Genomic DNA, 16457 nt, shown 5'->3' on the forward strand with positions numbered 1-16457 from the left:
CCAGTACAGTAACTTACATATACAGTGCTGGGTGCGTGACCAGTACAGTAACTTACATACACAGCGCTGGGTGCGTGGCCAGTACAATAACTTACATACACAGCGCTGGGTGCGTGGCCAGTACAGTAACTTACATACACAGCACTGGGTGAGTGACCAGTACAGTAACTTACATACACAGTGCTGGGTGAGTGACCAGTACAGTAACTTACATACACAGTGCTGGGTGAGTGACCAGTACAGTAATTTACATACACAGTGCTGGGTGAGTGACCAGTACAGTAACTTACATATACAGTGCTGGGTGCGTGACCAGTACAGTAACTTACATACACAGCGCTGGGTGCGTGGCCAGTACAGTAACTTACATACACAGTGCTGGGTGAGTGACCAGTACAGTAACTTACATACACAGTGCTGGGTGAGTGACCAGTACAGTAACTTACATACACAGTGCTGGGTGAGTGACCAGTACAGTAACTTACATACACAGTGCTGGGTGAGTGACCAGTACAGTAATTTACATACACAGTGCTGGGTGAGTGACCAGTACAGTAACTTACATATACAGTGCTGGGTGCGTGACCAGTACAGTAACTTACATACACAGCGGTGGGTGCGTGACCAGTACAGTAACTTACATACACAGTGCTGGGTGAGTGACCAGTACAGTAACTTACATATACAGCGCTGGGTGCGTGACCAGTACAGTAACTTACATACACAGCGCTGGGTGCGTGGCCAGTACAGTAACTTACATACACAGTGCTGGGTGAGTGACCAGTACAGTAACTTACATACACAGTGCTGGGTGAGTGACCAGTACAGTAATTTACATACACAGTGCTGGGTGAGTGACCAGTACAGTAACTTACATACACAGCGCTGGGTGCGTGACCAGTACAGTAACTTACATACACAGCGCTGGGTGCGTGACCAGTACAGTAACTTACATACACAGCGCTGGGTGCGTGGCCAGTACAGTAACTTACATATACAGTGCTGGGTGCGTGACCAGTACAGTAACTTACATATACAGTGCTGGGTGCGTGGCCAGTACAGTAACTTACAAACACAGTGCTGGGTGCGTGGCCAGTACAGTAACTTACATACACAGCGCTGGGTGCGTGGCCAGTACAGTAACTTACATACACAGTGCTGGGTGAGTGACCAGTACAGTAACTTACATACACAGTGCTGGGTGAGTGACCAGTACAGTAACTTACATACACAGTGCTGGGTGAGTGACCAGTACAGTAACTTACATACACAGTGCTGGGTGAGTGACCAGTACAGTAATTTACATACACAGTGCTGGGTGAGTGACCAGTACAGTAACTTACATACACAGTGCTGGGTGAGTGACCAGTACAGTAATTTACATACACAGTGCTGGGTGCGTGACCAGTACAGTAACTTACATACACAGCGCTGGGTGCGTGACCAGTACAGTAACTTACATACACAGTGCTGGGTGCGTGACCAGTACAGTAACTTACATACACAGTGCTGGGTGCGTGACCAGTACAGTAACTTACATACACAGCGCTGGGTGCGTGACCAGTACAGTAACTTACATACACAGCGCTGGGTGCGTGGCCAGTACAGTAACTTACATACACAGTGCTGGGTGCGTGGCCAGTACAATAACTTACATACACAGCGCTCGGTGCGTGGCCAGTACAGTAACTTACATACACAGTGCTGGGTGCGTGGCCAGTACAATAACTTACATATACAGTGTTGGGTGCGTGGCCAGTACAGTAACTTACATACACAGCGCTGGGTGCGTGGCCAGTACAGTAACTTACATATACAGTGCTGGGTGCGTGGCCAGTACAGTAACTTACATACACAGTGCTGGGTGCGTGGCCAGTACAATAACTTACATATACAGTGTTGGGTGCGTGGCCAGTACAGTAACTTACATACACAGCGCTGGGTACGTGGCCAGTACAGTAACTTACATATACAGTGCTGGGTGCGTGGCCAGTACAGTAACTTACATACACAGCGCTGGGTGCGTGGCCAGTACAGTAACTTACATATACAGTGCTGGGTACGTGGCCAGTACAGTAACTTACATACACCGCGCTGGGTGCGTGACCAGTACAATAACTTACATATACAGCGCTGGGTGCGTGACCAGTACAGTAACTTACATACACCGCGCTGGGTGCGTGGCCAGTACAATAACTTACATATACAGCGCTGGGTGCGTGACCAGTACAGTAACTTACATATACAGCGCTGGGTGCGTGGCCAGTATAGTAACTTACATACACAGTGCTGGGTGAGTGACCAGTACAGTAACTTACATACACAGTGCTGGGTGAGTGACCAGTACAGTAACTTACATACACAGCGCTGGGTGCGTGGCCAGTATAGTAACTTACATACACAGTGCTGGGTGCGTGGCCAGTATAGTAACTTACATACACAGTGCTGGGTGCATGACTAGTACAGTAACTTACATATACAGCGCTGGGTGCGTGGCCAGTATAGTAACTTACATACACAGTGCTGGGTGCATGACTAGTACAGTAACTTACATATACAGCGCTGGGTGCGTGGCCAGTACAGTAACTTACATACACAGCGCTGGGTGCGTGACCAGTACAGTAACTTACATATACAGCGCTGGGTGCGTGGCCAGTATAGTAACTTACATACACAGTGCTGGGTGCGTGGCCAGTACAGTAACTTACATACACAGTACTGGGTGCGTGACCAGTACAGTAACTTACATACACAGCGCTGGGTGTGTGGCCTGTACAGTAACTTACATATACAGTGCTGGGTGCGTGGCCAGTACAGTAACTTACATACACAGTACTGGGTGCGTGACCAGTACAGTAACTTACATACACAGCGCTGGGTGCGTGGCCAGTACAGTAACTTACATACTCAGTGCTGGGTGCGTGGCCAGTACAATAACTTACATATACAGTGTTGGGTGCGTGGCCAGTACAGTAACTTACATACACAGCGCTGGGTGCGTGGCCAGTACAGTAACTTACATATACAGTGCTGGGTGCGTGGCCAGTACAGTAACTTACATACACAGTGCTGGGTGCGTGGCCAGTACAATAACTTACATATACAGTGTTGGGTGCGTGGCCAGTACAGTAACTTACATACACAGCGCTGGGTACGTGGCCAGTACAGTAACTTACATATACAGTGCTGGGTGCGTGGCCAGTACAGTAACTTAAGGTCCATACACACTTAACGATATAATGAGCGACGTCGCTCATTTTCCCCCTCCTTGAGCGACGTCGCTTATTATATCGTTAAGTGTGTATGCCGCCAGCGACGACCGATGCGCGGCCCCGCGGGTCGGCAACGATCGTCGCTGTCGGTAGGGCATGCATGAAGGATGTGGACTGTCGTCCACGACCTTCATGCAGGGCTGGCGGGGGCGTGACGTCACTGAGCGATATGAGCGGTCATATCGCTCAGTGCGTACAGGCGGCCGCCGACCGGCCGGCCCGGGAGGGGGAAACGTTAGACGATGTCGCTCACAGAGCGACATCGTCTAATGTGTATGGGCCTTAACATACACAGCGCTGGGTGCGTGGCCAGTACAGTAACTTACATATACAGTGCTGGGTGCATGACTAGTACAGTAACTTACATATACAGCGCTGGGTGAGTGACCAGTACAGTAACTTACATACACAGTGCTGGGTGCGTGACCAGTACAGTAACTTACATACACAGTGCTGGGTGAGTGACCAGTACAGTAACTTACATACACAGCGCTGGGTGCGTGGCCAGTACAGTAACTTACATACACAGCGCTGGGTGCGTGGCCAGTACAGTAACTTACATACACAGCGCTGGGTGCGTGGCCAGTACAGTAACTTACATATACAGCGCTGGGTGCGTGGCCAGTACAGTAACTTACATACACAGCGCTGGGTGAGTGACCAGTACAGTAACTTACATACACAGCGCTGGGTGCGTGGCCAGTACAGTAACTTACATACACAGTGCTGGGTGAGTGACCAGTACAGTAACTTACATACACAGTGCTGGGTGAGTGACCACTACAGTAACTTACATATACAGCGCTGGGTGCGTGGCCAGTACAGTAACTTACATACACAGTGCTGGGTGCGTGGCCAGTACAGTAACTTACATACACAGTGCTGGGTGAGTGACCAGTACAGTAACTTACATACACAGTGCTGGGTGAGTGACCAGTACAGTAACTTACATACACAGTGCTGGGTGAGTGACCACTACAGTAACTTACATATACAGCGCTGGGTGCGTGGCCAGTACAGTAACTTACATACACAGCGCTGGGTGAGTGACCAGTACAGTAACTTACATACACAGCGCTGGGTGCGTGGCCAGTACAGTAACTTACATACACAGTGCTGGGTGAGTGACCAGTACAGTAACTTACATACACAGTGCTGGGTGAGTGACCACTACAGTAACTTACATATACAGCGCTGGGTGCGTGGCCAGTACAGTAACTTACATACACAGTGCTGGGTGCGTGGCCAGTACAGTAACTTACATACACAGTGCTGGGTGAGTGACCAGTACAGTAACTTACATACACAGTGCTGGGTGAGTGACCACTACAGTAACTTACATATACAGCGCTGGGTGAGTGACCAGTACAGTAACTTACATACACAGCGCTGGGTGCGTGGCCAGTACAGTAACTTACATACACAGTGCTGGGTGAGTGACCAGTACAGTAACTTACATACACAGTGCTGGGTGAGTGACCACTACAGTAACTTACATATACAGCGCTGGGTGCGTGGCCAGTACAGTAACTTACATACACAGTGCTGGGTGCGTGGCCAGTACAGTAACTTACATACACAGTGCTGGGTGAGTGACCAGTACAGTAACTTACATACACAGTGCTGGGTGCGTGGCCAGTACAGTAACTTACATACACAGTGCTGGGTGCGTGACCAGTACAGTAACTTACATACACAGTGCTGGGTGCGTGACCAGTACAGTAACTTACATACACAGCGCTGGGTGCGTGGCCAGTACAGTAACTTACATACACAGTGCTGGGTGCGTGGCCAGTATAGTAACTTACATACACAGTGCTGGGTGCGTGGCCAGTACAGTAACTTACATACACAGTGCTGGGTGCGTGGCCAGTACAGTAACTTACATACACAGTGCTGGGTGCGTGGCCAGTACAGTAACTTACATACACAGTGCTGGGTGCGTGACCAGTACAGTAACTTACATACACAGTGCTGGGTGCGTGACCAGTACAGTAACTTACATACACAGCGCTGGGTGCGTGGCCAGTACAGTAACTTACATACACAGTGCTGGGTGCGTGGCCAGTATAGTAACTTACATACACAGTGCTGGGTGCGTGGCCAGTATAGTAACTTACATACACAGTGCTGGGTGCATGACTAGTACAGTAACTTACATACACAGTGCTGGGTGAGTGACCACTACAGTAACTTACATATACAGTGCTGGGTGCGTGGCCAGTATAGTAACTTACATACACAGTGCTGGGTGCATGACTAGTACAGTAACTTACATACACAGTGCTGGGTGAGTGACCACTACAGTAACTTACATATACAGCGCTGGGTGCGTGGCCAGTACAGTAACTTACACACACAGTGCTGGGTGCATAACTAGTACAGTAACTTACATACACAGCGCTGGGTGCGTGGCCAGTACAGTAACTTACATACACAGCGCTGGGTGCGTGGCCAGTACAGTAACTTACATACACAGCGATGGGTGCGTGACCACTACAGTAACTTACATATACAATCCCGCTGGTTCTTTGCCAGCTCGAATCCCGGTCTGCAGTCACACGCTACACCGCCTCTTGGGATGTCTCTGCATATGTGAGCGCAGCCATGCTCCTTGTTCATACAGCTGAGCCCATCTGGAAGACACAACACAAAGGAGACCGTTAGGGAAGCCATACGCCCATTTCTGGATTGGTTTTGGAATTCGACTGAACCTAAGGGTTCTTACACGGATCCCAGTTTGGACAAATCCTTATAAAACAGCCAAACAGACCTAAACCATATATTAGTGCACAAGACACAGATTCAATGATTCTGCTGATAACCGTTAATAAAGGGGGTGATTCAGAGCTGCTAGCTGCTGTGCGTTTTCGCACAGCGGGCGATCAGGTCCTAACTATGCTTGCGTATGCACCGCAATGCGCACGCGCGTCAGACAACAACGGGCATCGCCGGTCAGCGAGAGGATGGTGTGAAAAATCCAATCGCATGGGCGTACGCAAGGTGATTGACAGAAGAGGCCGTTTGTGGGTGGTAACTGACCCTTTTCTGGGAGTGTCTGGGAAAACGCAGGCGTGCCCAAGCGTTTTCAGTGAGGGTGTGTGACGTCAGCTCCGGCCCTGATCTGTCTGTTCTCAACGCACTGTAGGAGTAAGTCCTGGGCTGCGCACACACTGCACAAAGTGGATTTTTGCAGCTCAGCTACACATGGGATCACACACTTGCACTGCAAATTTACACTCCCCCTGGAAGGTGGCGACTATCTGAACGCAGGACAGCAAAATCAGCAGCCCAGCGATCAGATCTGCGTTACCCCTAAAATTCCTACTGCTTAAATATAAAGCAAATTTGGCCTAAAATTCCGTTCGGGATTAGATTCCTTTGTAACGGTACTTGGCTAAATCTTAAAATATGAATTTGGAACAACCCTAGTTTAAAAGAGGACATACAGTGTATATGTATATATAATATATATAAATGTGTATATGTTTGCATATATATTAAATATACATATAATATATACAAATATATAATAGTATACTGTACTGCATTTTGTTTGGGGCAGGCTATAGCGTGTTACATGCCAGTTATGTATCCTTTATGGGCTGGCAACAATCATTCTAAAATCAAACATTTAAAAAAGAAAAATCTAGAATCCAGCGCCTGCCCCTGGTCTAAGGGGGTCATACCGAGCTGATCGCTAGCTGCATTCGTTTGCTGTGCAGCGATGAGGCAAAAAAACTGCACTTATGCGCATGCGGCGCAATGCGCACGCGCAACGTACTATTACAAAGAACGATGTTGTTTCACACAAGGTCTAGCGAAGCTTTTCATTCGCACTGCTGGCCGCAGAGTGATTGACAGGAAGAGGGCGTTTCTGGGTGTCCACTGACCGTTTTCAGGGAGTGTTCTGAAAAACGCAGGAGTGCCAGGAAAAACGCAGGCGTGGCTGGGCGAACGCAGTGCGTGTATGTGACGTCAGAACAGGAACTGAACAGTCTGACGTGATCACAAGCGCTGAGTAGGTCTGAAGCTACTCTGAAACTGCACTACATTTTTTTGTAGCCGCTCTGCGATCCCTTCATTCACACTTCTGCTAAGCTAAAATACACTCCCAGTGGGAGGCGGCATAGCGTTTGCACGGCTGCTAAAAACTGCTAGCGAGCGATCAACTCGGAATGACCACCTATGTACTCTGCAGTGTAATGTTGGGACATTTTATAACAGGTAAAACGTAATCATCAATATGTTTTTACTGAACGTCATTTATAAATGTGCAGCAGTCTTATTTGTTGTGGAACTGGTTTTGGTGATTATGATTTTGATATTAGGGTTAAAAGTAAAATATTAAATTACACTGCAAGAAAAGAATCGTCCATACGCTGAAGTCACCGAGGCTGTACTTTAAAATGTATGCAATTGTAAATCAATGTATTGATCAGGGGTTCCCAAACTTTTCTGAATCACGACGCCCTAGAGTATCATAATTTTCTTGACGCCACCTGTAGGCCAAAAGTTTCCTAATTTAATATTTCTTTGTAAATTTCTCAATAAGTAAATTGTGTTTATACAGATGGGTCCATGTTTATCTTGACCTTTAATAGGATTTAACTGAGCCAGGTCAGTCATGACTTAGGTGGTCATTCAGAGTTGTTAGTTAGCTGTTTTCGTTCGCAGCGCAGCGATTAGGTAAAAAAGCGGCACTTCTGCGCATGCGGCGCAATGCGCACAGGCGCAACGTACTTTCACATCGGCCGTAGTGGTTTCACACAAGGTCTAGCGACGCTTTTCAATCGCACTGCTGGCCGCAGAGTGATTGACAGGAAGTGGGTGTTTCTGGCAGGTAACTGACCGTTTTCGGGGAGTGTGTGTAAAAACGCAGGCGTGACAGATACAAACGCAGGAGTGGCTGCCCGAACGCAGGGCGTGTTCGTGACGTCAAATCAGGAACTAAATAGTCTGAAGTGATCGTGAGCTAGGAGTAGGTTTGGAGCTGCTCAGAAACTGCACAAATTTTTTTTGTAGTTGCACTGCGATCCTTTCGTTCGCACTTCTGCTAAGCTAAGATACACTCCCAGAGGGCGTCGGCCTAGCGTATGCACGGCTGTTAAAAGCAGCTAGCGAGCGATCAACTCAGAATGAGGGCCTTAATCCCCTGATGTATTGTTCTCTGTATGGTATTGCAGCTGAGAACAATAGATGAAGGGCTTATGTTAATAAACTATGGTGTGCCTAGGCGCAGCAAAGAAGTCATGATAAATGTGGACCCATCTGTATGTCATCCTTAGGGTCAGTTGTGTGGTGAGGGACAAGACTTGCTTCTATGTGTCCACATATTATGTGACTGGCAGCCACCAGCACTGGTTTTGCCTATTACACTGACCATAAATAATATGAATTGGTCCTGAACCACAAACCCGGGGCACCCCTGCAAGTGTGCCCGAGGCACCCCAGGGTGCCACGGCACGCAGTGGGAGAACCACTGATATACTGTAGATGCATCCTGGGAAAATCTCTGACTATAAGTATCATCAAGTTAAGATACCAGGCCTCCGGGATGAGCAGATATACAACCTCTAAAAAAATGTAAATTAAAGGACACAACTCTACGGACTGTAGGCTTAATTCAGACCTGATCGCTAGCAAGCGATTTTTGCAGCCCTGCGATCAGATAGTCGCCGCCTACAGGGGAGTGTATTTTAGCTCTGCAAGTGTACGATCGCATGTGTAGCAGAGCTGTACAAACAGATTTTGTGCAGTCTCTGCGCAGCCCAGGACTTACTCAGCCGCTGCGATCACATCAGTTTGTCCGGGACCGGATTTGACGTAAGGAACACTCCCTGTTAACACATGGACACGCCTGTGTTTTTCCAGACACTCCCTGAAAACGGTCAGTTGCCATCCACAAACGCCTTCTTCCTGTCAATCTCCTTGCGATCGCCGGTGCGAACGGATCCGTCGCACAAACCCATTTCTGAGCGGTGATCCGCTTTGAATCCGTGCGACGCACCTGCGCATTGCGGTGCATGCGCAGTTTGTGCCCGATCGCACGCTGTGTGAAAATGCTCAGCAGCGATCAGGTCTGAATCCCCCCCTGTGGCTGACTTGGGTCACCCCACCCCTGACCTGCCTCTCAAAGCGCAAGTGACTGCAAGTATAAGGTACACAATTAAAGAAGGCACACTTTATGCATACGTGATCTGTCCATTTGCTGATCTAGGTCCTGCAGAATTTATGGGCCTCATTCTCGTGAATATTATCCCGGGATATTGCTGCTGCCACTCCATGACGTCTACCCAATCAAGTGAGAGCGCGTCCTGCAAACCGTCCTCATGGCGAACACGCACTGCGAGTTACATTTGTAATCCGATTCCATACCCACATTGCTTTCTAACCCCCTCATCCTCCGCTCCCGTTACATACCTGCCAGGGTAAATGTAATGCAGATACTAGGAGCCTTGGAAGTTCAGGCCACAGAGTTTAGACTGACCTGACACCACTGAAGTTACGCAGCCCTGTCGGATCCAAAGCGTAAGTCGATCCCTTTCCCGTACACTAAAGAACTGCTCTTGTGTATAAATCACGGGAAGCCGACCCATTTCCCTGATACTTAAACCCTTGTTACAATACGTGCATTCTCCCTAACTGCCCCCGCTTCTCTCCACTGTCTAGAGAGTTGACCGTCTGTATTCTGAGGATGACCACAGATTGGGTTGCTGGAAATATTGTAAGTTGACGTTGGCTTCTGAGCTGCGAGGATAAATATATGGGAAAATGCTGGGAACTTGTATATTCATCAGGCAGTTTTTCTAAAATACTCAGTTTCTGCTAAAGAAAACACCAAGTGCTCCATGTAACTGAAGACGCCATTGTAACAGCCTATAAAATAAAGACTTTGGCATCTGAAATACGCTTCACAAAGTCTCCTGATTGTGTTAAGGTTTCGTTCTGCTTTGTAATCATAGGGTCAAAAGTTGAGTATTAGCGGGTTAGGGTCTCCAACAACCAGTCAGGTTCAGTAAGGCAATGTCTTACATGGGGCAACTGTTAGAGAAACGTACGTCAGGGGACAGATCGATCATCGGGATAGAGGCAGAGACGCTGAACTGTGCTCAGTTACCCCCTCCCAAAATTAATATGAATGTAATTCCAATTTTATATGCTTATTATATTACTGTAATCTACTGTAATACATTTGGTCCTTTTGATAATTTGTTTACAAATATGGGTCTCTGCGAAAGACACAAGAACAATGTGACACTCTATGGACTTGATGAGGGGTGGTGCAGGTCCCTTTTGGTTTTCACTGATGCTCAGAGATGGTCCATGTAGCACACAGCAAGGTACAGACCCACCCACAGAGTCGCCTCACCTACAAATGTGCGAAGAGGTGGAAAACCTGAAGAGGCCATAGTGCAAAAGTGTAAATGTCATATCCATCCTCAAACCACATCCAACCACACGCCACATCCATCCTCACGTCTCATCCACCCTCACGTATCATCCAACCTCACGCCACATCCACCCTCATGCCACATCCAACCTCACGCCACATCCACCCTCACACCGCATCCAACAGTACGCCACATCCACCCTCATACCACATCCACCTCACGCCAAATCCACCCTCACGCCACATTCAACCACACGCCACATCCACCCTCACACCTCATCCAACCACACACCACATCCATCCTCACACCACATCCACCCTCACACCGCATCCACCCTCACACCGCATCCACCCTCACACCGCATCCATCCTCATACCACATCCACCCTCATACCACATCCACCTCACGCCACATCCAACCACACGCCACATCCACCACACGCAACATCCACCCTCACGCCACATCCACCCTCACGCCACATCCAACCACACGCCATATCCACCCTCATTCCACATCCACCCTCATTCCACATCCACCCTCATGCCACATCCACCCTCACGCCACATCCACCCTCACGTCTCATCCACCCTCACGTCTCATCCAACCTCACGCCACATCCACCCTCATGCCACATCCAACCTCACGCCACATCCACCCTCACACCGCATACAACAGTACGCCACATCCGCCCTCACGCCACATCCACCCTCACGCCACATTCACCCCGCATACAACAGTACGCCACATCCGCCCTCACGCCACATCCACCCTCACGCCACATTCAACCACACGCCACATCCAACCACACGCCACATCCACCCTCATACCACATCCACCCTCATACCACATCCACCTCACGCCACATCCAACCACACGCCACATCCACCACACGCAACATCCACCCTCACGCCACATCCACCCTCACGCCACATCCAACCACACACCACATCCAACCACACACCACATCCACCCTCACGCCACATCCATCCTCACGCCACATCCACCCTCACACCTCATCCAACCACACACCACATCCACCCTCACACCGCATCCACCCTCATACCACATCCACCCTCATACCACATCCACCCTCATACCACATCCACCTCACGCCACATCCAACCACACGCCACATCCACCACACGCAACATCCACCCTCACGCCACATCCACCCTCACGCCACATCCAACCACACGCCACATCCACCCTCATTCCACATCCACCCTCATTCCACATCCACCCTCATGCCACATCCACCCTCACGCCACATCCACCCTCATGCCACATCCACCCTCACGCCACATCCTCCCTCACACCGCATACAACAGTACGCCACATCCGCCCTCACGCCACATCCACCCTCACGCCACATTCAACCACACGCCACATCCAACCACACGCCACATCCACCCTCATACCACATCCACCCTCATACCACATCCACCTCACGCCACATCCAACCACACGCCACATCCACCACACGCAACATCCACCCTCACGCCACATCCACCCTCACGCCACATCCAACCACACACCACATCCAACCACACACCACATCCAACCACACACCACATCCACCCTCATACCACATCCACCCTCACGCCACATCCACCCTCACGCCACATCCACCCTCACGTCACATCCACCCAAGCGTCCACCCTCATACCACATCCACCCTCACGCCACAACCACCCACATGCCAGATCCACCCACATGCCACGTCCACCCTCATGCCACGTCCACCCTCACGCCACATCTACCCTCACGCCACATCCACCCTCACGCCACGTCCACCCACACGTCACATCCACCCAAGCGTCACATCCACCCAAGCGTTCACCCTCATACCACATCCACCCTCACGCCACATCCACCCACATGCCAGATCCACCCACGTGCCACATCCACCATCACGCCACATCCACCTAACGCCACGTCCACCCTCACGCCGCGTCCACCCTCACGCCCTCATTCCACATCCACCCTCACGCCACATCTACCCTCATGCCCTCATGCCACATCCACCCTCACGCCACGTCCACCCTCACGCCACGTCCACCCTCACACCACATCCACCCACACGCCACATCCACCCACACGCCACGTCCACCCTCACGCCATGTCCACCCTCACGCCACATCCATCCACATGCCACATCCACCCACACGCCACATCCACCCTCATACCGCATCCACCCAAGCGTCCACTCTCACGCCACATCCATCCACACGCCACATCCACCCACACGCCACATCCACCCTCATACCGCATCCACCCAAGCGTCCACCCTCATACCACATCTACCCTCATGCCATGTCCACGAATACGCCACATCCACCACACGCCACATCCAACCTCATGTCTCATCCAACCTCACGTATCATCCAACCTCACGTCTCATCCAACCTCACGCCTCATCCACCCTCACTCCACATCCACCCTCACTCCACATCCACCCTCATGCCACATCCACCCGCACGCCACATCCTCCCTCACACCACATCCACCTGCACGCCACATCCACCCTCACGCCACATCTACCCACACGCCACGTCCACTCACATGCCACATCCACCCTCACGCCACATCCACCCACACGCCACATCCACCCAAGCGTCCACCCACACGCCACGTCCACCCTCATGCCACATCCAACCTCACGCCACGTCCACCCTCACACCACATCCAACCTTACGCCACATCCACCCAAGCTTCCACCTACACACCACATCCAACCTCACGCCACGTCCACCCTCATGCCACATCCAACCTCATGCTACGTCCAACCTCATGCCACATCCACCCTCACACCACATCCACCCAAGCATCCACCCACACGCCACGTCCAACCTCACGCCACATCCACCCTCACGCCACATCCACCCAAGCGTCCACCCACACGCCACGTCCACCCACATGCCACATCCAACCTCACGCCACATCCACCCAAGCTTCCACCCACATGCCATGTCCACCCTCACGCCACATTCAACCTCACGCCACGTCCACCCTCATGCCACATCCAACCTTTTGCTACGTCCAACCTCATGCCACATCCACCCTCACGCCACATCCACCCTCACACCACACCACCCTCACACCACATCCACCCAAGCGTCTACCCACACGCCACATCCAACCTCATGCCACGTCCACCCTCACGCCACGTCCAACCTCATGCTACGCCCACCTACACGCCACATCCACCCTCACGCCACATCCACCCTCAAGCCACATCCACCCACATGCCACGTCCACCCTCACGCCAAGCCACGTCCACCCACACACCACGTCCACCCTCACGCCACGACCACCCTCACGCCACGTCCACCCTCACGCCACGTCCACCCTCACGCCACGTCCACCCTCACGCCACATCCACCCTCATACCACATCCACCCTCACGTCACATCCACCCATATGCCACATCCACCCAAGCGTCCACCCTCACGCCACGTCCACCCACACGTCACATCCACCCATACATGACATCCGCCCACACGCCACATCCACTAAAATCTAGATTGCAGTGTAAAAATAAAGCAGCCAGTATTTACCCTGCACAGAAACAATATAACCCACCCAAATCTAACTCTCTCTGCACATGTTACATCTGCCTCCCCTGCAGTGCACATGGTTTTGCCCATTAGAGAAAAAAATTGCTGCTGCGATCAGGTCTGAATTAGGCCCTCTGTCTCTCCCCAACCAATCCCATCTCTATCTCTCACCCTCGTTCTCATTTCTCTCTCTCCCTTTCAGCTATCTCATCTGTATCTCTCCCTTTCTCCTATCCCATCTCTGGGGGTCATTCCGACCCGATCGCTCGCTGCAGTTTATCGCAGCACAGCGATCGGGTCGGCTCTGCGCATGCGCCGGTGCCGCAGTGCGCCGGCGCATGCTGGGTGGCCGAAGGCAGTTGTATTGTAGCGATCGCCTCTGCCTGATTGACACCATCTATTTTCTCTCTCTCCCTCTCTTTACCCTCTCTTTGTCTGGGTGTGGTATGCAAGGTCGACCACACTTAGGTCGACAGTATCTAGGTCGACCACCATCGGTCGACAGTAAGTAGGTCGACAAGGTTTCTAGCTCGACAGGGACTCTAGGTCAACATGACAGAAGGTCGACATGAGTTTCTGCACTTTTTTTGGTGTCGATTTCTCCGTACAGTGTCCGAGATCCCCAATAAGTGCACCGTGTCCCCTCGCATGGCGAATACCGTTCCCAATTGTAGTCCACGTGGATCGTAAAATATGAAAAAGGCCAAAAAATACTTTTTTTTTAACCCCATGTCGACCTTTTGTCATGGTGACCTAGAACATGTGGACCTAGAGTCCCTGTCGACCTAGAAACCATGTCGACCTCCTTAAGGTCGACCAATAGTGATCGACCTATACAGTGTCGACCTAAGTGCGATCGACCTAGAGACCAGATACCTCTTTGTCTCCAGGCTGCCCAACTTTTTATTTTATTGTTTTACTGTGTTTTTTCTTTCTTTTGTTTTTATTTTAGTGTATTTGCAGGAGGACTTCTGTCAGTTGTCACCAGGGTGCAGCCCCCGCTGCTATCTCCTCCATGCAGAACAGCTACAGCCTTGGTATTTTTCTGGGAGATAAATGGCAGAATGTAAGTCGGAGTCCATGGTTTATGCTCTGCGATGCTCTGCAGATGTTTATACAGTGAGACCACAGTGTTTTTCTGGAGGAGAAACTCTAGTTGTGCTCCGAGCACAACACCTGCTCTCATCCAGCCTCATTTCCTCCCTTCACCGTCTACTGATCAAGCCAAGTACATTCGTCTCAATCTGAGCCCTCAAATTACACTTAATATGCCCTTTAATTATCTACTGGCTGACCTCTGAGCCCTGGAGGGCCTACAACAAATTGCACCAAATCCCAGGGCGCTCCTCACTGGGCTGACAACCAGTCTCAGCCCACCTGACCATAGTCCCCCCCCCCCCCCCCCTCATCCCTCATACCTTGTAATACTCACTGATTCAACTCACTGGGGCTATAGTGTTCAATGATGCGTGGAGTTACACTACACTGCAATAATATCATTACAATACCCCAACCCACGCCATAGCCTGATCCTGCAATAACCGCCCCCGGGCTTCCTGGTTTCCCCACATTACACTGAATGAGGTGGAAGTATACTGTCAATATTAGTTTAGCAAATGTAGTTTAATTGGAGGGTTAAAATAACTCGCTGAAGCCTTCAATCACAGACGCATATAATATCCACGATTCAGGGCTGATTTACTGAAGTAATTTAAGCAAGTAAAAAGCTAAAGTTAGAAAAACGGTTTTCTGTTTTCCATACGATAAATTTGAGACTGAACACCATTGTAAGTTGGTGACTACACATTGCCATATTTCTGTGAAAATCTATATCATTGAGAAAAACAAACTTAGGGGATCATTCAGATCTGATCGTAGATGTGCTAAATTTAGAACATCTACGATCGGTTACTCAGACATGCGGGGGACGCCCAGCACAGGACTAGTCCGCCCACATGTCTGGCCCTAACCCCCCCCCTGCACGGATGCAAAAGAATTGCAAGGCGGCGATGCTTTTGAACCCGGTGAGTAGCTCCCTGCCTACGCGGCCTATGTGCGCTGGCTGTCTGCCACCAGACGCGTCCCGGGTTGCAACAGCTGCATACCACGCCCCACCAACTGCATTCTAATGCCGTTGGCACGACCCCTCCCACCCCGCGACTGCCTCTGCCTGTCAATCTCCAAGAGCGATTTAAATCACTCAAATTGTACAATTTATTATTACAGCAAAAATG

General features: G+C 50.5%; 1 protein-coding gene across 3 annotated transcripts in view; it reads right to left on the minus strand.

Moving 5' to 3' along the window:
- Positions 1-16457, minus strand: part of SCUBE2 (signal peptide, CUB domain and EGF like domain containing 2) — a 139048-nt gene that overhangs the window by 93487 nt on the left and 29104 nt on the right. For all 3 annotated transcript variants that reach the window (XM_063944069.1, XM_063944068.1, XM_063944067.1), the window contains exon 5: positions 5783-5908. In XM_063944069.1, the coding sequence (XP_063800139.1) occupies positions 5783-5908 (126 nt within the window). The remainder of the gene's footprint in view (positions 1-5782; positions 5909-16457) is intronic.

Source organism: Pseudophryne corroboree, chromosome 11 (assembly GCF_028390025.1).
Source record: "Pseudophryne corroboree isolate aPseCor3 chromosome 11, aPseCor3.hap2, whole genome shotgun sequence".
NCBI lineage: Eukaryota > Metazoa > Chordata > Amphibia > Anura > Myobatrachidae > Pseudophryne > Pseudophryne corroboree.